This window comes from Peromyscus maniculatus, chromosome 11 (genome assembly GCF_049852395.1).
Source record: "Peromyscus maniculatus bairdii isolate BWxNUB_F1_BW_parent chromosome 11, HU_Pman_BW_mat_3.1, whole genome shotgun sequence".
NCBI classification, from domain to species: Eukaryota; Metazoa; Chordata; class Mammalia; order Rodentia; family Cricetidae; genus Peromyscus; species Peromyscus maniculatus.
In genome coordinates this window covers 83,080,844-83,108,234 of record NC_134862.1, presented here as the reverse complement: position 1 = coordinate 83,108,234, position 27,391 = coordinate 83,080,844, and the positions used below count along the sequence as shown (strand labels likewise).

The following is a 27,391-nucleotide window of genomic DNA, read 5'->3' as shown; positions in this document are numbered from 1 at the left end:
CTCAAAATTTTAAAAAAATCTTAAAAAAAAACCCATAATGCTTGGCAGATCCCACAGAAAGAATATATGGTCAAAAACTGTGTTCAGTGAGTGAGCCAGGTACATAAAGGAATATTAATTTGTTATGTAAAACCCCAGAATTGATCACATACATATAGGTTAAAGAGAAAGCACAAGAAGGAAATTATTTAATTTAAAAAATATTAATTAAAGTAATGCACATATGTTCAAATATAACTACAGGAAAATTTCCTTCAAAGATCTGAAATGACCAGAGTAAAAGTTAAATATTGACAACAGAAGGAGCTCGTAATTTTTAAAGGAAATTGTTTGCTGTTTTGACTTATTCATCACATGTTAGGAAAGTTGTAAAATGAATGATTTTTACAGAAGTCTTTTGTGTGGGGGTGGGGTGACTTGGAGGGCTGTCATTCTGGGTTATCAGCCCTGGGCATATCTCCATTCACACAGCAGTAATCAGCTCTGAGCAGCTTGCTTCACCCAGGCTTAGCCATCAGGACAAAGTGAGCTGTTTGATGTCCTCCTCTTGGGCTCAGAGGATCCGAGAGCTTCACAGCCCCAAATTACACTTTCTATACTGTAAACATATTTTCAAGTCGAACTTTCTTTATTGATTCATCAACAAAATTTTATTTACCTTAAATTTAATATGAAACTAATATTTCCCCTAGAATAGAATTTATCATCAATCCGTTTTTCTTGAGATTTTTTTGCCTTTTATTTTGCTGGAGCTATTTCGTATTTAAAATTTTCTTTGATTTTTGCCTATTAAATGGGCCAAGATAGTAGAACATACTGTTCAGAAAATGAAAAAGGTATTCTGTTTGGGGCATAGGATTTCCATAGGTTTCTCTTAAACTCTAGCGATACCTGCCCATTCAGGTTCGTTCTGCTCTGCTCACAAAAGTCAGAAAATGGAAACAGCTTAGATTTATATCAGCTGCTGAATAGATAACGAAAATGTGTTGTTGGTATTTTTTTTCAATTTATTTATTTTTTAAAAAGTTTTTTTCATTTACATATCAATCTTAGTTCCCCCTCCCTCCACTTCTCCTGCCATCCACTCCTCAGAGACCTTCCCTTGGGGAGTCAACAAATTCTGGCATGCTAAATTGAAAGAGGATCAAGCCCCTCCCCTCTGTGTCAAGGCTGAGCAAGGTATCCCATCCTAGGGAATGTGCTGCTAAAAGACACTTCATGACCCAGGATAAGTCCTGGTCTCACTGTCAGGGGCTCCCCAAACATATCTAGCCACATAACTGTGACCCATATTCAGAGGGCCTAATTCGGTCCCATGCATGTTCCCCAGCTGACAGGTCAGAGTCCATGAGCTCCCACCAGCTGGGGTCAGCTGTCTCTGGTTTTCCCCATCATGATTTTGACCTCCTTTGCTCCCTTGATTCCTCCATTAAGAGAAGGCAGAAAGCAAAGAGTGTGGAAGGTAGAAAGCTACAATATGCCCAAGATAAGGAGACTATAGGCGCTGGTCTCTGGAAGAGTTTCAGAATGCCCAGAGATATGCCAACCTTCAAGAATAGAGGGTCTGATTCCTAAGACCTGAAAATTATAATACTAGCCTGTCTTAGTCAGGGTTTCTATTGCTGCAACGAAACACCATGACCAAAAAGCAAGGTGGGGAAGAAAGGGTTTATTTGGCTTACACTTCAGCATTACAGTTCATCACTGAAGGAAGTCAGGACAGGAACTCCAGCAGGGCAGGATCCCAGAGGCAGGAGCTGATGCAGAGACCATGGAGAGGAGCTGCTTACTGGCTTGCTTCCCATGGCTTGCTCAGCGTGCTTTCTTATAGACCCAGGACCACCAGCCCAGGGATGGCACCACCTACCATGAGCTGAGGCCTCATTGATAACTACTAATTGAGAAAATGCCCTATGGCTGGATCTCATGGAGGCATTTCCTCACCTGAGGCTCCTTCCTTTCTGATGACTCTAGCTTGTGTCAAGTTGACACACAAAACCACCCAGTACAACTGACCCTCTGTCAACTTGACACACAAACCCATCACTATTAAGCCACAACTTTTCCTTTCTTATTCCTCTCCAAGATCTCACATTAAAATCATAAATAATTTTAAAGTCTCATAGACTTTACAAATTCAAACACATTAAAATTTCATTCTCTTTAAAATATCCAATCTATTTTAAAAGTTCGAGTCTTTCAGCTGCGGGCTCCTTTAAAAGTCAAAATTAAATACCTTCTTTCAGAGGGAAGAACCAGGGCACCATTACAATCTGAACCAAGCAAAACCAAACTCCAACAGTATAAATAACTCAGTATCCAATTATCCAAGATTCACTCATGATCTTCTGGACTCCTCCAAAGGTCTATGGTCACTTTTCTGGCTCTGCCCTCTCCAGTACACGTAGCTTGTCTTCTAGGTTCCAGCTGGTTCCACTCCACTGCTGCTGCTGTTCTTGGTAGTCGTCCTATGGTACTGGCATCTCCCAAACACTGGGTTCTTCTGCTGCACCTGGGCTGCATTTTCAACAGCCTTTCATAGGCTTTCTTCATGGTACCAAGCTTCAACTCCCTTGCATGGCCCCTTCAGTCCTAAGACTTCAGCTGTCACTGAGGCTGCACCTTCACCAATGACCTCCCTTGGCCTCTCACAGTTCTAAGCCTCAGCTGCTTTCCATGACCCCTTCATGCCTTCAAAACCATTACCACCTGGGTGACTCTTACACATTACCAAATCCAGCTGCCAGCACGAGGTACAACCTTGGCTGCCTCTGGAGCATAGCTTCTCTATTCTCTGAGAAGTCTTTACTTTTCAAAAGATTTCACCTCAGTGATGCCGGTCTCTTGTTAATCACCACTAATGTGGGAATTTAATGGAAATGACTTACAGGCTATAGTCCAACAATGGCTAGCTGTGAAGCTAAGGTTTGAGAATCAAGTAGCTGCTCAGTCCCTCAAGGCTGGGTATCTCAGCTGGTCTTCTATAGATGCTGTAATCCTGAAGTAGGCTCCAATGCCAGTGAAGAAATGGATAGGCTGACAAGGCAATGTCAAGTAGCTGAAAAATGAATGAATGTTTCCTTCTTCCATTGTCCTTATATAGGCTTCCAGCAAAAAATATGGCCCAGATTAAAGGTGTGCCTTCTTGCCTCAAGATCTGGATCACAGTGTGCCCCCATTTCTAGATTGTAGTTCATTCAAGGTATAGTCAAGACGACAACCAAGACCAGCTGTCACATAACCCAGGAGCTGAGGGTAGACATGTAGAATTTGAAATCTGTTTCACTGGCTACCACCAGCTGCTAAAAACTATGGGTCACTGTTCAGTGAGTGCAGGTCACTGCCAGTCAAGAACCAGGGCAGGATGCTGTGGGATGGTCTGTATGTCAAATTGCTCTGATTGGTCAATAAATAAAACACTGGATTGGCCAGTGGCCAGGCAGGAAGTAGGTGGGATAAGGAGAGAGGAGAATTCTGGGAAGTAGAAGGCGGAGGAGAGAGACACTGCAGCTACCTCCAGGACAAGCAGCATGTAAAGACGCCGGTAAGCCACCAGCCATGTGGCAAGGTATAGATTTATAAAAATGGGTTAATTTAAGATATAAGAACAGTTAGCAAGAAGCCTGCCACGGCCATATAGTTTGTATGCAATATAAGTCTTTGTGTTTACTTGGTTGGGTCTGAGCGGCTGTGGGACTGGCGGGTGACAAAGATTTGTCCTGACTGTGGGCAAGGCAGGAAAACTCAAGCTACAGTAGGAAGCCCCTGACTTGAATAGAAAGAGTTGTGAATTTCTGAACTCTAGATCCTGGAGCTATAAGCTTCTAGTTCTTAAGATTCAGAGCCATAAGCCTCTGGGGCTTGTAGTCTAGATCATGGATCCATGGACAATACTCTGGAAACCATACCTTGGCTATTTGTGATTCCCCTCATGATACAGCAAATAGAACCTCAGTCAACTGACTAATCTCCCAGCTAATACAGTACTTCTCTACTTTCTCAAAGCAACAGTATTCGAAAATATTTCATGGTGGTTAAGGCAAAGCTTTTGGAGAAGGTTACATTTGAATTTGAGTTATAACTTAGCCTTTTGCAAAATAAATATACTTAGACAAGTCACTTAACCACTATAAGCCAATTTTCTCTCTTTTGTAATAGGAACAATAAAAATGAATACTACAAATTACTTTTGAAAACAATACATAGGAAACAATTTGAATAGTGTCTTAAAAATATAAATGTGCAATAAACAAAAAATTTCATTGTTAATATCAAAAATGCAAATATAAGTATGAATTTGTATTGTTATTTTATTTTTACAACAATATTGTGTTAATGAACTCAGTGAAATTTTTGTTAAACAAGTATCCAACTTAAAGTCAACAGAGAATGTGTTAGTAGCTCCCATTATATTCAAGTCAGAAAGCATGTCACTTGAATTCTGTGTATTCATGCAGATTATATTTACAATGTACTATTAATGTCATCACACCACATTTTCTCTATTTTTTTCCTGAGCTTGGAATAGTTTGTATTCAACACACACACACACACACACACACACACACACACACACACATTCATACACACAAACACATAGGTGCATGAGCACAGGCACACATACACACCAGTTAGTGAAAGTGCTATAATAATTGGCGGTGATTGTGTTTGACTGTGGAAGTTTCCTAGGCAAGGTAGCAAACTGGTAAGAACTAAGCTTTGAGAAAGAAGCCGTTCTACAGGGAGCGGGAGGCTTGGCTTCAGTGTAGGGAAGCATGGAGGAATAAATTAGCTATATTCATTTCTAAAAGCATTGGCTGTGTCTAGAAAATAATTATGTAATACAAAATCTAAAAGTGTAGTGGTCAGAAAAGGAAATGGAATAATTTTTTCATATAGCAGTTAGTCATAAATATCACTTTTAATAATGATATTACAAGAAACACAAGGGAATGGTGTTTGTTAAGTGAGGTCACACATTCTCAGAAAGAAAAATAATCACATGATCCAACAGTTTTGCCTGAATCTCTTTGTCATTTTTCTCTCACACCAAAAAGAAAGCATCCTCAAGTGTAGTCTTACTTTAACTTCTACCCACAACATAAAACTTTTCTCATTTTCCTCCGTTTCCTCAGTCAGGCTCAGCATTAAATGGTATTGGAAGTTTAGATGTCAGACCTTCTTTGTTTCTTCTGTCTTTCTACAGATTTCAGGAGTGAAGGTGAAAGATTATGATACAGAAACAAGGAAAATAGGATGACTGCTGCAGCGTTCACATTGGTGGAAGGAGGAGGGGTAAAATTTTGTCAGTGTATGCAGAGTAATGAGCCTTATCCCATCCAAACTGAAGCACAGGTCCTGGAGAAAATTACTCCTTATGAAACATGCATGACAAGATGTCAACAAAGGAAGTCCTTAACACTGCCTTCGAGAGTATGGGATCCTGAAAGCCAAGGGAATAAGGGCCTTGAAAATGGATTTCTGTTCAGCATGTTGGCTTGTTAGTTACAGCAATCAGAATTTAGTGTGATGACACTGGATTATTAGTTTAATAGAGATTTATTACACACATTGCTTAATTTTCATGACACACAAGAGTACACTGAAAAGAGATTAAATTTTAATTTATTATGAAAAACTGATAATTTTGTGTGTAAGTTAGCTTAATTTAAATTCAAATACTTGAAATTATAGATTAGGGTTGTTCCTCAATTCTACACACAATGGCACTTAGTCTTATGAAGAATCTACACTTAATATATTCCCAGAAAGCAATTTCTTTTCTTTTTTCTTTTTCTTTTTCTTTTCTTCTTTCTTTCTTTTTTTTTTTTTTTTTTGGACAGGATTTCTCTATGTAGCCCCAGCTGTCCTGGAATTCTCTAAGAAGACAGGCTGCTTGCCTCAAACACACAGAAATGTGCCTGCCTCTGCCTTCCAAACTCTGGGATCAAAGGTGTGCACCACCACCACACCAGCCTTGTTGTCTTGTATGTTGTTGATCTATATTGAGGATTGACCTTGGGGCCTCATGCTTGTTACATCAGCACTCTACCAACTAAGGTTCAATCCAAATCTCAGAATAACTGTTTAGGTTATGTTCACATTAAAGTCCTATCAAGATAACTTCAGCAAAATTAAGTTACTGTATGTAACTTGAGTGGTATAATGTTCAAATGATGAAGCTATAACCAAAAATATGTTGGATTGGGCAAGATTAAAAAGAGGCTATCAAATTTAGGGGCTGGGGGGATGGATCAGGTGGTCAAATGCTTGCCATTAAACAAAAGCAGGGTCCAGCAACTGGCATGTGCGGGCAATGACCCTTAGGCTTGCTGGCTAGCGAATTCAACCAACGGGTAAGCTTTTGCTTCAATGAGGGCCCCTGTCTCAAAAATTAAGGTGGAGAAAAAAATTGAAGAAAACATCTAATGTCTACTTCTCGCCTTGCCATGCAGGAACACATGCATTCCTATACAAATACACATACACATGAACACATAAGAAAAGAAGTAAAAAGTCCAATTTAGTTATTTGTAAATTTCGTGTATCAGGGAGATTTATGAAACAAGTTTCAGTCAAAGGCTGATGAAAAGATTCCTAAGAGGTGAGCATGAAAGAGAACCAATGTGCCCTCCCAAAGAAGAGATGTTATGTGAGGTTCCTGCTCGTATGAATTAAGATGCTCGCTTGACCAATGTGCTTTTTTATGGCTTCCTTTATCTCTTTGTTCCTCAGGCTATAGATAATGGGATTGAAGAAGGGAGAGAGGACAGCAAAGGCCAGAGCAATGGCAGTGTCCCAGAACAAGGAGTAGGTGGCAGAGAAGCGAAGATACATGAGAGCCACACTACCAAAGAAGAGCAAAAAGACCGTAAGGTGGGAGACACACGTGGAAAATGCTTTGCGGCGGCCTTCAGCTGAACGGATGCGCAGAATCACAGCCACGATGCCAACATAGGACATGAAAATGAGGATCACTGCTGTAATGATCTCAACAGCATGGACAATATCCACCACCTGAATCATGACGATGGTGTGGGTATCCGTGCAGGCCAGGCGCAGCACAGGGAGGAAGTCGCAGAATATGTGCTCAAGGCGATTAGAACCACAGAAAGGCAGTGTAGAGATCCAGGCAATCTCAGGGAGGGGCGTGAGAAAGCCACAGGCACAGCAGCCTAGGGTCAGCTGGGCACATAGCCTGGGAGTCATGATGGTGGGGTAATGGAGAGGGCTGCAGATGGCCAGGTAGCGATCAAAGGCCATGGCTGTCAAGAGACAAACCTCACTGATGCCTGTGGAATGGAAGAAATACATCTGCAGGACACAGCCGTTCAAGGTAATACTCCTTCGTTCACTAAGCAGGCTAGAGAGCATCTTTGGGATAGTGGCGGTGGTGTACCAAATCTCCAGGAAGGAAAGGGCACTGATAAAGAAGTACATGGGTGTGTGGAGGTGCGCATTCCGTTGGACCACTGTGATGATAACCAGGTTTCCAACAATAATGAATGCATAGATGAAGAGCAGTGGGATGAAGCAGATGACAGAATCACCCCAGGAGCAAGGGAAAGCAGAGAAAATGAACTCCTGAGCAGTGGTCCAATTGGAGAACTCCATCTCCACCTGTGACGTGTGAGGGTCAGCAATTCCTAGTGCACTCAGGCTTTTCAGAAAGTGTCTATTATAGTTCCAAGGGAAAACACACTTACCAGGAGCCAGCCTTTCAGAAGACACCTGCACTGTGGCTGTAGATGAAGAGAAATAAATAATGAAATCATATGCATTCCACACTGGCTCTCAACTAAACTTGTCATAAGGGAAAAAATAGAAACCACAACCCAGATTTAGACCTAGAAATTCTCAAGTCCTGGCATGGTTCAGAATCAGTGAATGGGCTGTCAAAACTCAGATTCCCAGTGCCCTTTTACTGAAAGTTTTATTCAGGAGGTCTGAGATAGAGCCTGAGGATTTGCAGGCAATGTTGACCCACCGGTCAGTAAACCATATTTTAAAACTGTCATGTTCAGACATCTGGAGGAGAACTTGAAAAAATCAGAATGAAAATGATGCTCATTCCTGAATTCCAACCTCACCGATTCCCCAACATATTTTTTTTTTCTTTCAACTAAGTTCATCTGATTCTTGGCACGTGATCTGAAATGTTTTTTTTCTTTTATCAAAAATAGATTTTTTTCATATAGTATATTGTGATTATAGTTTTCCCTCCCCCTACTCCTCTGAGTCCTGCCCCTCCTCACCTCGCTTGCCACCTGGATCCACACTCTTTTTGTCTCTTGTTAGAAAACAAACAGGTGTCGAAGGGATAATAATCAGCCGTCCCTGGGGATTTCTACCCATCTTCTGCCCTTTCTTCCAATTAGCTCATCATCTCCTCATATGTATATACTTAAAATGATTCAGAGGATAAGCTATGATGGTGTTTTCCTGCTACTGTTTCTTCTTTAAAGGATGTACTGCTCTTCTTCCTCCCATCACCTTTTCATCTTATTTAAGAGAGACTTGACAGTGTTTTGTACCAGGAGTCTGACAAAATGACACAGTTTGTGAAAACTGAATACATTACGCTGCATGGGTAGGCTTGCCCTTATAATTTTGTGGGTCGCAGTGGGAAGGGAGAGATGTAGAGTCTGATGGACTCTAATTAGAATACAACGTAGTACAGGGCATCGTTCTGGTAACTTACTCTCCTCTCACAATGATTTGTTCCACTTTCTTTACTGATTTAATTTTCTATCAAATTTTAGTATCAAATATGTTCACTGGGAGGACAATGCATCTCTATTTAGATTGTTTTTTCTTTATATAAAGGTTGTTTCCTAATGCCTTGGGTAATGCTGTCTAATTGTCCCAATCTTTTCAAATAAATTATTTACCTTCACCTTCCCATATTCACTACCCATGAAGGCCAGATGCACAGTGCCCAGCAGTCGTCTGCCTGTTGAGACTGCCCTACTCAGGTCGGCCTCCTAGATATTCCATTTTCATTTCCCAAGGATATGGATAACAATATTCTGTTCTTATTTCATTCTTCTCATTTCTGTTGCATTCCACACAGCAGAGTCATTTTATTTCAACATTTCATTTATTTGAGATTCCCAATTTCCATTCTAATTCTTTGTTCTTTCTAATGAACAGTACTTTATACATCTGTGTTCTGAATCACTCTCTGGGTCCCGCGTTGACGCCCCTCTCAGAAGCTGAACGTTCACCCAGTTTTTAACGCTGCCTATTGTGTTATGAGACCATCCCTCTTGAAAACCATGTGTTGAGTTTCTAACCCTTAGGACTGCAGAGGTGTCTGCATTTTCACATACAGCATCTAAGGGAGTAAGTGAGTTGGAATAAGGCAACTAGGATTGATCCTACTGACTGGTGTTTCTGTAAGAAAAAAATCTAAGGAAGACTCCGGGAAAGATGGGCATTTTTCAACCAAGCAGACAGGCCTCTGAAGAAAACAACTGTGTCAAAACCTTGAGTTTAGCTTCTAATTCTCAGACTAGTGGAAAGTCAAATTTATTTTTTAAAGATACACCCTTACGAGCTGGTGCATGACCTTAACATCAGCATTCAACAAGGTTCCTCGATAACTTTCTTGTTTTTGTTCCTATATATGCCAGCCATACTTATTTTATGACTATCTTTCCACTAGCTTCCAAGTCACATCAATTGTCAAGTTATGTTCAATTTTTTTTATCGTACTAAAAATCTCTCTTATTTTCACTATCTATGAACTCTTGATTATGTGATTCAGTCCCATCAAACTTCTCTTGTTTGAATACAACTGTATCATTTTCCTTTAACTCTGTACTGAAATTAGTTCTTATTTTCTGTATAAATAAAAGTTGCTTTATCTCCCATTGCTATAGGAACTTACTACTTACACATTTAGTTAAGAGAACTTATATTTTCTAGTTTCTAAACATCTGGAAGAGGAGTCACATTTTCCAGAAATATCGTGTTCTTATTTCCTTTCAGTATCTGCTTCATTTTCTAACCAAGTATGTCTTATAGCTTTTACACTTCTATATTACTTGTGATATATGTGTATGTATACAGTAAGAGAATGTGGCCTATTCTGTTATCTGTGTTTATATATATACATATAATATGTATGTATATACATAGATAGCATATGTATATACATACTTATACATGGTCATTATTTAAAATATTTTTCAAGTTTTTTTGATTTTTTTAAAAATATAAGTCTTGATGTTCTCAACTACAACCAGCACATCTTCTAACTGTGGCTCTCAGAACATGGTTTTAAAATGTGAATCACACATTTGCTCAAGAAAGTAACTTCTAAGTAGACCCAGACTTCTCTGTAATCTCTGAATTCATGCTATTAAGCCACAGAAAGCATGAGGAAAACCTGAACCCTATTGAATTCTGCTATCCTTTTCCAAATTTCAGTCGTGATGATTCTAGTACAATTGTCAGTGATATTAACTTCCCAAAACCTAACTGGAAAACACATAAAATTGTGGAAACATTCCTGAAACATTTCAGAAATCAATCTCAGTGCCTGTCTATGTTAAATTTAAAGTAGTCCTTTGTGTAGAGAAATCTACTCATTCAAACCTTTATATGTTGTACTGGCTCAGCCTAGAGTACTCTCTCATCCCATCCCAAAAGCCATCCCCAAAACTACTCACAGTATCTACAGACCTGGTGGCATTGTCCGTTACTATTGTGGGTGGTTCTTTTTTTTTCCCTATATATTTCTCCCATCACCCCTCCAAATAGTTAATCCACTGACCTTGTGGCTGTTGAGGTCCAAAGTCAGAATAAACATGAAGGAAGACTCTATCTTGGCTCCCTTGATGTGAGTGAGATTCCTAACTACCAATGGAGAACTAACTTCCACCCTGAGTCCTCTATCTAAACTCAAATTTCTTTCATCAGTCAGTGGTACAATAGATCTGGTTCTCTTCATGGATTCTCTCCCCTTTCTCCCCCCTTTTTTGTTTCTTAAATATGAGGAAAATGATTGACTCTCTTGGGAATCGAACATAAATGATTCAAGATTAGTAGAAAAACAATCATCCCTATTATGTCTTCAATTAGGAAAACCAGCTCAGGCTAATAATTAGCAGAATCTCAGGTCCAGGGATCTCCAGCTCACTTCAAATGGGCTTGGGAATTCCTGACATGAGAATCAACATACTCTTCTTTTATTTATTTTTTGCCCTCTTTTCTGTGCCTCTCCTAATGGGCTGATGTTTTAATGAACCAAAATGAAGAAGATCTAAGACTCAGATTTGACTGATGTTGGTACAGGAAAGGAGGGGAGATCTGTGGAACAATGGAGGGAGGGGAGGCTGGGCTGACTTCTGCTTTTTCCCAGGCCAGTCAGCTTAGTTTAGAAAAATCGAGTGACCATTTGAATATTCCACCTACTATTGCTTATTGAAATTTTGGACAATAGTGTTGATCTTCTTTTGCTTTTTATCCTTTGTGCATTGAAGTCGGGACTTCTCAATAGAGACAAATGACAGGCAAATTAATAGTGTCATATGATGACTTTATAAGACTATTTAAATCATAGCCTCAACTTTCCCACAATCAGTTGAATTTGTTCTCCCCTTGAAGCTCTTCTTCAAAAAACCCTCATTCCTGTTTGGAAAAAAACGGAAACCTATGTGTGAATTTTAGGGAAACAAATGACATTTTTTTTCTTTGAGTAGTATATCATATAAGAAGTGAGGGCTAGAAATTTTTTTCTAAAATTCATGTATTCAGATTGATTACTTCAAATTAATGTTAATATTGTATTAAAACTGCTTCCTAATTGTAAGCCCATAATTTAGCCTCTTTTATATTTGAGTTTACTTGACTCTTAAGGAAACAGATGATTCCCTTAGACGTTTATTTTAAGAAAATTTATCTCTAAATCATTTCTTGAATGTTTACCCATTCAAAGAAAATGTGACTAGGAAACAGAAATAGTTACCCCCAAAGCTCCAGGATATTCCTGATTACATTTCAGTGATAAGACCCCTTAAGAAAAATGGGCAAAAATAATGAAACTGAAAACATCAGATTCCATTACCATTGTTTGATAAAGCAGGTGAGTCAACAGTATCTGCTGGAACCCTCCCCATCTTAAAACGTTATTCTCAAAGTAAAATTTAAATTTAACACTAGAATATTTTGGGTATTGCATCTGGTTTTCTGAGACTCTATAAAACAAACAGTCTATTAACTTCAAGAAAGATTTTGTTAAAAATGAATAACATTGTATTATATGATGACTAAATATATACTTAAATATTGGTGGTCTCCCATTCATATATAATGACATATCTAGGTATTGTTCAAATCTTAAACAGTCTTATTAATAGAAAACCATGAGCCAGATATTGGGGTAAAAGCTGAAAGATCAGAGAAGCAGAGCAAGCCACGGCCAATTTCTCCCTGCCAACTTCTCAGCCAATCCTGAAAGCCTCTGAAAGGCCCAGACAAAAAGAGCCTGTAGTTCCTGTCTCTTCATGCCTTATATACCTTTCTGTGCCCTGCCATATTACTTCCTGGGATTCAAGGCATGTGTGCTTCCCAAGCAAAGACGTGAGCTCTCAAGTGCTGGGATTAAAGGTGTGTGCCACTACTATCTGGCTCTGTTTCTCTCCTAGACTTAGTCAATCTCTTGTAGTCCAGGGTTGCCTTGAACTCCCAGAGATCCAGACTTATCTCTGCCTCTGGAGTGCTAGGATTAAAGGTGTGTGCCACTACTGCCTGACCTCTATGTCTAATCTAGTGGCTAGTTCTGTCCTCTGATCCTCAGGCAAGCTTTATTAGGGTACACAGTATATCACCACATCTAGGAAATTTATTACTTGCATTTTAAACTTATTGAAAAATTCATCAATTGAAATATTTAGCATTTATAAGTTGTAACACACCACGCATACACCATTCTTTTAGGTTTTCAAATATTATAAGATTAATGAAATATATAGACACCTTTCTGCTTCCAGATTACTGCTTTAATAAGGGATTTTTTTTTTATTTTGAGAAAAAAGGCTCAAAGAATCAGGTGACTAATGAAGATATCAACAGTATCCTTTATAATAAAAAATATAATGATTATTACACTATTTTTCTAAAGGGCATGTTTCACAGACTAAGTCCCATTCACACAAGTACATTGCTGCATTTGTGTTGAAAAGTCCCACAGGGTACTTATTCATGGGAGATAGCACACATTGCTCTAACTAAAAGTTGCTCTAAGCTGCTACAACTAAATGAGATTTCCTTTGCATGCAGGGAAGCAACTATGGCTGATTTTAAATCAATAAGTATGCTACATTATTATCATAAAAATGCATCAAAATGAAAACCAAAGAGGTGTCTAAACTAAAACCAAAAATTGCAGAATAAAAATTAACAAAAATAGACAGAATAAAAATTAATATGTTAATAAATATTGGTTATAAATACAATTATAAGTATTAATAAACATATAATAGAATAAAAATGAAAGAGGAGCCAGGTCTGGGGTCATATGAATGATTAAACACAGGAAAGATAAAAAGAGAAATATTAAGAATGTGCAGAAGATAACAAGGAAGCTCTAGTAATGTTCTCATATTAGACAAATGTCTAGGTAAAGAAATAATGAGATGAGACTTCTAAAGCCCAATATGTACTTAAGTGTCTCCCCATGATCGGCATTGTCTTTGTCATTCTCTTCTTCCTCAGACACATTTTCATCATCTTTGATAAACTCCAAGTGGTTATCTCCTCAGTCTTCATTATCACCCTCTACCAGACCCCTCCTCTGACCTGCTTCAGATTCCACTTTTACAGTGGTCTCATCTATCCACACAGAGCTGCTGTTCTGCACCACCTGTGATTTCCCATTCTCCACCTCTTGATTGTTTGCTCTGTTCTTTTCAATTCTCCTTCTCCCCACCCACGCTTTTCAGTAGGGAATCCACTTTGGTTTATCTGGGTTGGCTTCTTCTCAATATCCCGAAGGCCATTTCTTTTCAACTTTAAAGACTTGATAGAAGATCCAGCTGTCCACTCTTAGAACTGAAGCCACTTTTGTTCCTTGGTGAGAGTTTCCTTACACATGATAATATCTAGAGGGCCCCACAATAGAAACAGTAGGAGGAGGAAGAAAAAGTAGAGAGGAAACTAAGGAAAGAGGAAGAATAACTCAGGCTAGATATAAGGCCGAGAGAAAAGCAACTACCCTGGGCAAGACCAACTAAGAAACAATATGTAGAATCACAGGGTTATGCATTAACTCCTCAATAGCAAAGTAGGAGAAATATCAATGTAGAATTATGAGACAGGAAGGTACTTACAGCCCACTGAAAGCCCATTCATTGCACGGTTATGAATTTATAATTCTTATAGGAATGTGTAGAACTGAAACCTTTGATTCAACATAATCAGAATCCTCTTTTAGTTACATTACAACTTCAGCTCATCAATGATCAATAGACTCCACAAAACATAGAGATCAGGTTTAGACTATAGATCAAATATCATTCTACAAGCCATACTGACAGTCTTACATTCATGTGTCAGTTATACAACTGTTTGTAGCCAATGTTTTATCAATAATGGTAAATATTTTCACACATTTTTCTGTAATATACCGACTTCTTGAAATTTATCTTGAAGCAACATTTTAGGAAAGGAATTTTGTCCAAGAATATAACTATTACTGGATTTATAAGATGGAGAAACCTATAACATTTCAAGTTCAAGTAAATTTATAACATATTAGTATAATATCTCATAATTAAGCTATAATAAACACTGTACAAATACACAAACCCTAGCATAAAATTCCAGGTTTTACAAAAATGAGCTATCAAGTCATATATGTGTAATATTAAATATATTACAAAATTATGTATTTTGCCACTTTCAAGGGAAAAGATGCAAAATATTTTAGAGTGATAAATGAAATACATGTATTTATTCAATCTCAGTTTACTCATTTTACTTTCTATAAAAATTCAGTTTCTTTTTATAGTGACTGACACAATACCAAATATTACCTCTGATGTTGGGCTGATGAAATGTTATAATCACATTACAGAGATACATGAGTCTTAAACAGTTAGAACACTAATGGAAAGGAGACAAAGACAAAAGGAAAATGCCTATAGTTTGGACGCAAGGAAGTTTCTTTCTCTGAGACTTGTTAAAGGGTTTTGGACTAATCACTCAACAACAGAGAGAGTTACTATGCATTCTGGTGCAGCATGAGTCTATAATGACTCTAAGGTTATTGTGAAGATAATGATGTAGATAACAATGGCCAAGAGGTTGAGTCAGAAAGGTAATGCCTATGAATGTTCTTCATAGCTAACCATAACCTAACCATTCTGGAGTTAAAGAACAAAATGAACACACACACACACACACACACACACACACACACACACTTTTCAGTGGTTGGGGAAATTAAGATAAAAATTGTTATGTAAGAAAGAGAAATAATCTCTGTGAATTCTCAGAAGATACAATTTATGTGTCCATCCATTAGCTCATTGAAAGTGTTTGATAAAATCTTTTAAATTACAGTCATTCTTTGGGATCTTTATTTCTTTTCTTTCTTTCTTTTTTTTGGAAATGATTTTATTTAGGTTAAAAAGGAATAAGCTTAAATTACCTACTTGATTCATTGAACACCTTTTGAGAGCAAAAGAGTTTGCTAATTGCATCTTTCATGTCCTTATTTCTCAGGCTGTATATGATAGGATTGAAAAAGGGAGCAAATACAGAAAATGTAAGAGCAATGGTGTTGTCCCAGAATGGTGTATAAGTGGCAGAAAATCGAAGATACATAAGGGCCACACTGCCAAAAAACAACAGGAAGACAGCGATGTGCGCAGCACAGGTGGAAAAGGCCTTTTTACGACCCTCTGTGGAAGAGATGCCCAGGATAACAACAACAATTCTTATGTAGGAAAGAGAAATAATCAGACTTGTTACCAAAATAGCAAGGGCATGAATCACATCTTGAACCAGGATCACCGAGGCATCTGTACAGGCTAACTTCAACAAAGGGGTGAAATCACAGAATATCTGGTGGATTTGATTGGGACCACAAAAAGGTAGAGTAGAAATCCATACAATCTCAGGTAGAAGGATGAGGAAGCCAAATATACAAGAACCAGCAGTGAGCTGAGCACATAGCCGGGGTGTCATGATGTTAGGGTAGCGGAGTGGCTTGCAGATAGCAACATACCTGTCAATAGCCATGACAGTCAGAAGGGTCCCTTCAGTGTTTCCAAGGGAATGGAAGAAGTACATCTGCAGGAGGCAGCCAATGAAGGAAATGGTCTTTTGCTCACTGATCAGATTGGAGAGCATCTTAGGGATGGTAGCTGTTGTATACCACATCTCAAGAAACGAGAAGATACTTATGAAATTATACATGGGATTGTGAAGACGGGTGTCCAGTCTGACAGCAAAGAAGATTATCAGGTTTCCTGCCACAATAAAGATGTAGATGAAAAGTAAAGGGAAAAAGTACAGGAGGCCACCATCCTGGAGCTGCGGGAAAGCAGTGAAGACAAATACAGTCACTGCTGATAGGTTTCTACTCTCCATATCCCCATCTGAGTGACCTGTGAATAAGAGAAAGGCCATACTCAACTGATGTGGAAGGAAGTCAGAGCAGTACAAATGTAAATATTGAGGCTGGGAGAGAGATGGCTTATGTTTGTCACATAAGCATGAGGACCTGAATTCAGGTCCACCGCATCCATGTGAAAATGCTGGCTGTGGATATCTATGTTTATATTACCAGTGCTGGGAGGTCAACACAGGAGGATCCCAGAAGCTTACTAGCCAGCCAGCTAGCCAAATCCCTAAGCTTCTGGTTCAGTGGGAGTACTTATCTAAAAAAAGAAGGTTGGAAGAAGACACCTAACATTGACCTTTATCTTCCACCTGTGCATGTGCCCAATTGGTGCACACACATGCAAACATGTACACACACACACATATTATATATAATTCATATACATAATTTGTAAATGTTACTTTCTTTAGATGGCATTTGCAATTTGATATTTCTAAGATTCAAAACAAACAATAACTTGCCTATATCTCTAATTTTGCTTTGGGGTAAGCATATTATAATGGTTAGTAGAGTGGATTCATGTCAAACATATGGAGCCTGAATGAATTTTCATTCTGTTTACTCTTAACTGGAGAATGGGCAGCTTACATAATTTCTCTGAGTTTTATATGTTCTACTGGGCATGAAAACTACTTTTGTTGAGAAGTGTTAGTCAAATGAGTTAATTTATGAAAGAACCCATTATTGATATGTATGATATTTATTTCCTTTATAGACCAGCTACCTGGGAGAATTATGTTAGCTAAGTCATCTTTAGAATGTATTCCCTCTTCAATCATTTGTCAGGTAGTTTTGTTCCTTTTTGCTATTCAGAAACCATTCTGCCTTATGTATACCAGCCATAATAATAGTAAAAGCAATAGAAACCTCAGTCCTTAGGATTATACTTTTGAATCAGGCATAGCAGCTTGCTACTCTTGGAAGGATTTTGTTATTGATTTTCACTAAACCATCCTCCCTGTGTGTTCTATCTTCCTATAGGGAAGTTTTCCAGATGATTTGTTATTTAGATCATTGTTTTGTACTTTCATGTGTTGAAAGTCATGCTCATTACTCATTCTGTATGTCTGCAGGAACACTCGAGTCTTGATCCTTAAAATCTCATCAATACACATTTTCTGTTGAAGAAAATACTCTCCCATTGTTTTCCATTATCCCAAATCTCAAGCTTTTGACAGTTCTCTATAATATTCTCCATCTTTACTTTCTCATATTTCACTGTGGCAGTTTCAAATTTCACCACGATATATTCTAGAGCTTTGGTGACTTTTAGCTTTCTTCCTAGGATGCCCCTTTGCTCACACTTATTTACCCAGCCAACTCCGATCTATCCTCTAGTTTCAATTCAACTCTTGTCTCTCATGAGAAGGCTACTGAATATTGCTACTGTCATCTCCTCTGTATATTTACACACACACACACACACACACACACACACACACACACACACACACACACAAACACACACTCCTTAGTTTATTTTTACACATGCATTTTCCAGGTAGTCTCTATCACAGTTCTGATACTGTCACTGCAGTTCATGATATATTTTTTTTAGTGTCAGTAGATTATATTAGGGCACAGTTTACCTGGGATAGATTCTAGGCACTTGGAACTAACTTCTTTTCTAATGGAAACATTTGAATTGGAGTTAAAAGCACGATTAAAACAGAAGTGATCTGTAAAGTGAATAAGTGGGAAGGGAAAGTGTCATCATTTACATTCATGAAGCTGAGAACAGGACGCATAACTGACTGCTATTTCTCATGTAATTCTACAGAGCCTACGGCTCCAAAGATGAAATTTCTCATAATTTCAAATTCCACACCTCTAAAAGTTCTCCCTACTTGAACCCTCAGCATCCAGTTACCGAGTGCCTCATTTCAAGTAAAAGAAATGAATACTCTCCCCTGACCTCAGGAACCCCAAACTCACCTCTGTCAAATAAAGTCGGGCTTTTTCTTCTCTCCCTGAGTATCGCTGTATCTCTTCTTCCAACATCTCTAAAGAGTTCTTATAACCATCCTTGGAAACATCCTGGAGGGAATGTGAGCCCCACTGAGGTTCTATTCTCTCAATAATGGAAAGAAAACACTTCCCTCCTGGGGTCAATTGACAGAAGATCATCCTCTGTGCCTTCTGTTCCGTAGATCCTCAGGTCAGGGACAGTCAGTGCCCAGTGGGATTCTTACAGATTCTGCTCAACATTTCACCCCCCTTCTTACCACTGCTATAATTGAAAAAGTCATTCTACATTTATATTCAGTAGTAGGAACTGCTGTGCCAAAAAAAATGCCATGTAAGGAAGTTGTCATTGTTATTTTTTTAGAAAGAGTAAGTGGGGCAGTATTGAAGGTGATTTTCTCACAGTGTCATCAATAAATGAGTAGAATACAGAGTGATTTCCCCTTAAAAATTTACCAAGTAGAAAATCATGAGAATTCAAAGAGGAAAATGAAAACTATTACATTTTGTCTTCTCAAAGGCTGCACAAAGTCTGTCAAGTTTGTCCAATGGATCTGCTTAACTCTTCATATTTCTTATTTTTCACCACAAAATGCATCAATGGTTAGTCTCCATTTCTCCTCTTGTATAGTGTCTTCCTACTTATTTTGTTTACTTCTACATCCACCCCCCATTCTTAAAGAGGAAACAGCACCAACAAATTATGGCTGCATTGAATTATCATCAAAATTGAATTGCTTTTTCTGCATCGAAGAATAATTATCATAAAACATTATTTGTTCTAATATAATGACTAATTTGCCATTCAGAAGCAAATTCAGTAAAGTTTATTCATGTGTTGTGGGATGAGTAACATGTAAAAATAACTGGAAGGTGGAGAAGAATTAGAGGATCAGGTGAATGGTCCTGAGCTGAAAAGGAGAAAATAGGATTATTTTATAAGGAAATAGTAGCAATTTATCATACAGGAGGAAGATTCATTTCATATATAATATTGGCATAAGTAGATAGCAATAGAAAGAAAACAATAGAGCATATTTGTCTTTCAGGACTACTTTCAAAATTAAGGAACAAAGAGAAGAAACGAAATTATAATTAATTAAAATTTAGGAGTAAACATAAACATGATTTAGGAAAGAATTTCTGGTGGCCTGTGTGTCTGTTTGTGTACCATGTGAGTGTGCCTTGTGCCCATGCAAGTCAGAGAAGGGTACTTACTGGATTCACTGGGACAGGAATTACAGATAGTTGTGAGCTTCCATGTAGGTGCTCAGGTTTGAATTTAGGTCCTCTGGAAGATCAGCCAGCTACATAGAAGAAAATAAGACCATTTCATTATTAATGTATCATTGGATATTTTGCTCAGACTATTTCATTATGAATGTGTTATTAGGTATTTTGTTTCAATATTAAAGAAAATGTGGGGAAAGAGGCATGGTTTTTCTCATGGTACAAATGTGTGGAAACATCTGCCTCTCTCATAGCTGAGCTTTTCTCCACATCAGTATGCTATTCCCTGGTGTCCTCAGCCCACGCGCCAGTGAAAATCCCAAGTTCTCATTGTTTTTGACTGAGAATAACTGCTTTTATTGTGTTATCCTCTCTTTGGAAGTGTCAGGGTCTGGAAGAAGATATGCTTTCTGTTTCCTAGAATTTGTTCGGCTCTACTGCATGGGAAAACTAACTTTACTGGATAACTTCTTATATTTCTCCTAAGATTCAAAACTGTCTACAGCTGTAATGAATTTTATTTCTAATAGTTTTATACAGCATGAAACAATCTTAGGACCAGAATATATCTGAGGATCAGAATATTCTTAAATTTTAGGAATATTTTTGTTAATTTTTAATTATTTTCTTCTTACTTCTTGGTTTGTGGAATTCCTACAAAAACATATTTGGTATGCATTTTCTGAAACATCACTATCCCATGCAACCCAAGTTGTCCTTGAATATTCCATGTAGTTCAGGGTGGCTTTGAATAAACTATCCTCCTCCTTCAACCTCCTGCTGGGGAGTACCAGCATGGACTATTTTGTCCAGACACTTCTTATTCCTTCATGTAATATTTTGCTCTTCCTCTGGCTTCTATGAGTTTTCAGACATTTTCTCTCATTAACTTAAGTTTTCTCTTCTCTCTCTCTCTCTGTCTCTCTCTTTCTCTGTCTCTCTCTCTGGCTTTTTTTGTTTTGTTTTTTGAAACAGGGTTTCTCTGTATAGCTTTGGTGCCTTTCTGGAACTCACTTTGTAGCCCAGGCTGGCCTCGAACTCACAGAGATCTGCCTGCCTCTGCCTCATGAGTGCTGGGATTAAAGGTGTGTACCACCACTGCCCGGCTAAGTTTTCTCTATTCTTTAACCTATTAGTCAATATGTCAGTTATATTTTATACTTACTATTTGTCTTGTTTTTCTAATAACTACCATAATAAAAAATATTGCTGGCTCTTATAATTTTATTTTCTTAACAGCTGAATGATATTTCATTGTTTTTGCCACATTTTCATTACCCATTCATCAATTGATTGGCATTTAGGCTGTCAGTCAATGTGCAGAAAATAAGAGACCATGGAGTGCCCAGCATTAAATGGGACATACATATCATACCTTTTCTTCAAAGGCTCAGTGACCTTCAAGGAAGAGGAGCAGAAAGATTTTTGACTGCAAAATATAACAAGTGAATTCCAATGATCCAAATGCCCATAGTTAAATGAAAGCATGTCCCAGAATCTAAGAAGGAGATATCTTAGCAACCTGGGGGCTACAGGATACCTCATCACTTCTCTAGCTTGTGTGTTTCAGTTTCTTCTCAGACTTTTCTTTCAATAAATCCAAGTGGACAGGTCCACTGTGAAATGGGAAATCCCATATGAACTTTGATGTCATTTTTCACCATCCAGAGTTCCTCAATGGACCATTACTTCTCCAACTCTGATTAGTCCTCTCATGATACAAGTACAGTTTCCCATCTAGGATCGCTTCTGTTTTCTCTTGTAACAACTAGCAGATTCTCCTGCCTCACTTAGGTCTCACTTGCATTCATACCTGAGGAAATGATGGAGATCATTTGAGGGAACTCACTCCTCCCCAAGGGATGATAATAGTTTGTTTTTGTTTTTGTTTTACTTTGTTTATTTGTTGTAATATTGTTTGTATTTTTAAAGTGACTGTCTTTGATTATTAGTCTACCATATAACAGACAACTGCTTTGTCCAAAAGAACCATTATTACTTTTCCATTTCTTGAAAAAATATGATACTTAACATTTTAGACTATTAAAACTCCATTACAAATATCCTAATGTAATTTATATATTAACTCTTTGTTATCCTTAAAGTTTTTCAATACTTTTAGTAATCTTAATTCCATGTTCATTGAATTTGGGGAGAAATAAAATTGTAATATATGGGTATTAATTGGTTTACTAATATAGGAATCTGAATTTGAATTGTAGAAAGCAATCAAATCCATATATTAGAAAAATAAAACATCTCATAGGAGGTTCCTATTATCTATCTATCTATCTATCTATCTATCTATCTATCTATCTAAATTTCTTGTGAATATGTGAAGATCATTTTGAACCAAAAAGTCCAATTAAATTAAGTTGGATGAATTCAATCAAAATATTCAAAAGAAATGAATGTAGAATTCTTCCTGACCTCTGAGAAATAATAGGAATGAAAGTACTACAAATAATAACCACCATAAGATTCCTAAATATATATTTTCATAGCCAAACGAATGGAAACACATGAACTATGAACCAAAGGTTGAGGGGCCCCCAACTGGATCAGGCCCTCTGAATAGGTGAGACTTTTGATTGGCTTGATCTGTTTGGGAGGCATCTAGGCAGTGGTACCGGGTCCTGTGCTCATCGCATGAGTTGGCTGTTTGAAACCTGGGGCTTATGCAGGGATGCTTGGCTCAGTCTGGGAGGAGGGGACTGGACCTGCCTGGAATGAGTCTGCCAGGTTGATCTTGGTCCTCGGGGAGGCTTTGCCCTGGAGGAGGTGGGAATGGGAGGGTGTCCTGGGGGGAAGGGGAGGGGCGGGGGGCAGAAGGGGAGAGAACAAGGGAATCCATGGCTGATATGTAGAACTTATGGTATTGAAAAAAAAAAAAAGGAAAAAAAAATTGAAAACAAAAAAAGAATCAAAAAATTAACTAATCATTTCTTTGAAGTCACAATGCAGTTTCATTTATGTATAAACTCCAACATCTATAGATATTATTGGTAAACTTAAAGTTGAATTAAAATTCATTAAATCAGTGCAATATTTCACAATCTGTGTTTGTTATTAATGCATATATAATATATATAATAATTCTGTATAAAATTGTTTACAAAACATGTTACTGTATAGACATTCATATTTACTTTGTATATTTCACTCCTCATTGTAATCTAGACAAGTATTTGCTATCTGAGTTAAGTATGTTTAAACAGAATAAATACAGGAAGATCTGCAATAAAGACAGCGCAACAGTGTACCAATGAACAAGTTATGTGCTAATTTTGTGGTTTAATATGTTGGAGTTAAATCTACAGAGAGAGGCATCTGTGAGCAGATTAACTGGCAGATGTAGACAGTGTCCTCTGAGAACAGAGAAGCTTCTTAATTGCAAGCTTCATGTCCTTATTTCTCAGACTATAGATGATAGGATTGAAAAAGGGAGCAAGAACTGCAAACATCAGTGCAATGAATGTGTCCAAAATTGGTGGAAAAGTAGCTGAGAAGCGCAGGTACATGAGGGAGACGCTGCCATAGAACATCAGAAAGACACCAAGGTGGGCAGCACAAGTAGAGAAAGCCTTCTGGCGGCCTTCACCAGAGGGAATCCTCAGGATCACAGTGATGATTCTGATGTAAGAGATGGCAATAACCAAGACCGAGAAGATGATGGCCACAGCATGAACCACATCCTCAACCAGAATCATGGAGGTGTCCGTGCAGGCCAAACGCAGCACAGGTTCAAAGTCACAGAAGATCTGATGAATTTGGTTGGGGCCACAGAAGGGCAGTGTGGAAATCCATGCAATCTCTGGGAGCAACACAAGAAAGCCAAAGATGCAGGAACCAGCAGATAGCTGAGCACAGAGCCTGGGGGTCATGATAGTTGGGTACCTGAGAGGATTACAGATAGCTACATATCTGTCGATAGCCATTGTGGTCAACAGAATACCCTCTGAATTTCCAAGTGAATGGAAGAAGTACATCTGCAGTAGGCAGCCAATCATGGAGATGGTCCTTTGCTTGCTGATGAGGTTGGAGAGCATTTTGGGAATGGTTGCGGTCGTATACCAGATCTCCAGAAATGAAAAAATGCTGATGAAGTTGTACATGGGGTTGTGAAGGCGAGTATCCATCCTGACGGCAAAAAACACAATGAGATTCCCAATAACAATAAATATGTAAATGAAGAACAAAGGGATGAAGAAGAGGATATTGCCATCTTCAAACTGGGGAAATCCAGAGAAGAGGAATTCTGTCACTGAAGTGGTTCTGTTACTTCTCATTATAGTTTCAGCAAAGTTTATCCTCACAGGTGGAAACACACAGCTCAATTCCTAGATGAAAGTTAGAATGGCAGACATATTGGTTCATGCAAGAATTAAATGGAAAATAAGATTTTGGAAAATCATGTATTTCTCTCTATTCTTGGATTAAGAAATTGATATCCACTTGGTACCAATGATGTCCCTGAAATAAGTGTTGATGCCACTTATTGGCAGAACATTTTCCTGTCATGCCCAAGGCCCTGGATTTAATCCTCAGCACCACAAAAAAAAATATGAAAATAACGCATAAAAAATCTAAAGTTTGCTGATCAGTGGTGGTACATGCTTTTAATCCCAACAGTTGGAAAGAAGAAGCACATGGATCTCTGAGTTTGAGGCCAGCCTTGTCTGCAGAGCAAATTCTAGGACAGCCAGGACTACACAGAGAAACTGTCTCAAAAAACCAACCAACCAACCAACCAACCAACCAACCAACCAACCAACCAACCAACCAAAGAAACAAACAAAAAAAGAAAAGGTTGTAAGGTACATTAAGTAAAATAAAATTATCCAATATGATGTGATAAAAATTGCCTTTTATATTAATTTCGAAGTTATTTTTGAGCTACATATCAAAGAACATTCTCTGAAGTTCCTTCAAAGTGGATTAGATAAAGTATTTGATTCTCTTATTGTACAGAAAACCAATGTGAAGATGCATCCTGCTTTATGCTGAATGTTTCAATTTTCCAGAGCTTTCATCATCACATAAAAAAGTAGCTTTGTGTTGGGTTTTCAGGCACAACGTAAGTGTGAAGTGTGTATGGGAAACTATTTCTAGAGGTAGACAAATCTAGCCAGCAGAAACCAATAAACCTAGAAAGAAGTGTTCAGTGAGAAAAGTGGCAGATTTCTATCTGGACCCTAAAATATTAGTCTATGAGAAACTACCCAAGTCTCCCTATTTAGACTCCATACTGTGAAAAAGACCATGTGTGGGTAAAATGATCAAAGCCAAATGTGGGATTCTGGAGCAGTTCTTGCTGCCAGGTCTCTTGGAAGTGCAATAAGCATTGAGCTGTGCTCTCTAGAAACAATGTCAAGAAATTCATGAGCTGCACTGGGAGTACTGTCCACATAGTTCAGATGCTGCCCTGACTGACAAGTTAGCCATCAAAGAAACATATTTATAACTCAGAGGAAATCTGAAAATGATTTCCGAGTCAACACTATGAGGGTGACTCTTATACATTTGATCTGTGGGTATCTTAACCATCAGACCAGTCCTTCCACAGCTCAGGAGGCCAACCCACTCCACCTCATCTGCACACAGCAGACTATACTCTCTGTGAACCTGTGGAAGTTCTCTAGACTTCATGTAGTAATCATTAATTTTCATTAACTTGACTGGATTTAGAATCACCTTGGAAACAAACCTGTTTGTGTCTATAAGGGCTTTTCAAAGAGGTGTAACTGAAGAGGGAATGCTTACCCTGAATGTGGGTGACAAAATCTCATGGTCTGGGATCCTGAACTGAATACAAGTGTTCATCTCTCTTTGCTTCCTGATTGTGGGTACAATGCAGCTGGTCACCCCACACTTCTGCAGTCATGACTTCCTACCGTGATGGACTGTTATCTCAATTGTGAGAAATAAATCCTTCTTGCTCTAAAATATGAACTCAAATGTCTAACTAGGAACATTTCTTTATGCTGTATGCATATTTTCTCTGACAAAGGAAGCAAATAAGTTTTCCATAGTGAACAGTTCTAAAAATTATTCCAAAAAATAAGTTGAAGCTTCATATAGCATTGGACAAAAAATTTTGAACATCCAAATGAGAGAAGAAAATGTGGAGCCAATAAAAAATATTTGGCATAATTCTATATTTTTTAGGGATCTCACTATTGAAAATGTATTTATGTGAAAAAATGTTATTAAGAACTGGTTTTTATTGACCAGAGTTGACAAATATCACTTTAACATTAAGCATATGTTTAATTATTGATCCAGAAACCCATTCCAAGGTATTTACCCTAGAGGAATGAAAATGTATGTTTACCTCCAAGCTTGTAACAAAATAGTTACAATAACCTTGCTTATAAAACTGGAAACAACCATCTAAATGGCCACTGATTGGCAACTATATAAACGGATACATTCATGTTAGGAGTTATCATTCAACAAAGAAAATGAATGAACTGCTGTACACACAACCACATGAGTTAAGGTCAGATGCAGAGAGAGAAGTCAAAGGATACATGATGCTTACTTACTTCATGTTGTTTTATAGGACATTTTAGAGAAAGGAAAAGCACAAAAATAGAAACATAAGTTTGCAAAGGTACAACAAGATGGGTTTCGGTTTTAAAGGACATGCTTAGAGAATTTGAGGGAAAGGTTGCCAACAGTGAACTCTGTCTTGTTTCTCCACATTGCATTTACCTTATCTGTACCATTGGATGAACTCCAATGATTCCTCTGACCTTCAACTTCCATTTAGCTTTCTCCAGTGTCAGCCTCTTGTTCACATGATTTCACTGAATGACTAAGGGCTTTGCTGTCAATATTGTCAGCTACTGTTGACATCTTCCACCCACCCAGCTGAGGTCCTGGCAGTTTGGGGCAGTTATCTGAGTAATAATGAGGTATGCTGTTAGGTGTAAATGGTGAAAACAATGCAGCTCTTCTAATGTACCATTAGGAGGTACGAGATGGTTTTTCAGTATATCCTAGCCACTCTATTGTTTTCAAGACTCTTAGAGTCCATCTGGGACTTTGCCAGTGGGTCTTGGTATGAGCAGATGATGCAGAACAGTTTTCTGACTATGCTAGTGTATGTGGCGAAGTTGTAACAGAAGCAAAGGGGATTCTTAGAGATTAGAAGCAAATTGTTCATAAAATATTTTGTTCTGAGTGCTATCTCTGTTGAGTTTACCTGATAGTCTAAACCAAAGAGAGAAGTTGCGAAAAGCCAGGACATTTTGTCTGGGAGTTGACAGACTGTAAATGTCCTGGGTGAAGCAATCTCAGCTGTCTACTCCATCCTCATGCTTCGCCTGGCTCACCAGACCCTGTATTTACCCAAGGAAGACATATGACCAAATGCTGGCCTCTTGGTCCTAAAACATATAAGGACTCTGTTCCTCCTGCCATTCTTCATGAGTTTGAAGGTGGTTAGAAGATCCCACCAGTATCTATCGAGGTATCTCTATGTTCAAAAGCAAATAAAACTGGGTGTTAAGTTAGCATTATTCTGTCCCTAAGGTTGACTGGAGATCCAAAGTA

General features: G+C 38.2%; 3 protein-coding genes across 3 annotated transcripts; all 3 read right to left on the bottom strand.

Moving 5' to 3' along the window:
- Positions 1–5,837: 5,837 nt before the first annotated feature.
- On the bottom strand, positions 5,838–10,969 carry Or6k2 (olfactory receptor family 6 subfamily K member 2). The gene is made up of 2 exons (XM_006993709.3): positions 10,781–10,969; positions 5,838–7,742 (listed from the first exon to the last, which is right to left on the bottom strand). Exon 2 carries the CDS (start codon positions 7,612–7,614, stop codon positions 6,649–6,651), a length of 966 nt encoding a protein of 321 aa, XP_006993771.1. The 5' UTR covers positions 7,615–7,742; positions 10,781–10,969; the 3' UTR covers positions 5,838–6,648.
- A 4,685-nt stretch (positions 10,970–15,654) lies between these two features.
- On the bottom strand, positions 15,655–16,620 carry LOC102905540 (olfactory receptor 6K3-like). The gene has a single exon (XM_006993710.3). It carries the CDS (start codon positions 16,600–16,602, stop codon positions 15,655–15,657), a length of 948 nt encoding a protein of 315 aa, XP_006993772.1. The 5' UTR covers positions 16,603–16,620.
- Positions 16,621–23,172: 6,552 nt separating this feature from the next.
- LOC102904911 (olfactory receptor 6K3-like) lies at positions 23,173–24,120 on the bottom strand. The gene has a single exon (XM_006993708.1). It carries the CDS (start codon positions 24,118–24,120, stop codon positions 23,173–23,175), a length of 948 nt encoding a protein of 315 aa, XP_006993770.1.
- Positions 24,121–27,391: the final 3,271 nt, after the last annotated feature.

Bases quoted from the DNA above. Each gene is read 5' to 3' on its own strand.
- Or6k2 (XM_006993709.3), bottom strand. From the start codon at position 7,614: ATGGAGTTCTCCAATTGGACCACTGCTCAGGAGTTCATTTTCTCTGCT.
- LOC102905540 (XM_006993710.3), bottom strand. From the start codon at position 16,602: ATGGAGAGTAGAAACCTATCAGCAGTGACTGTATTTGTCTTCACTGCT.
- LOC102904911 (XM_006993708.1), bottom strand. From the start codon at position 24,120: ATGAGAAGTAACAGAACCACTTCAGTGACAGAATTCCTCTTCTCTGGA.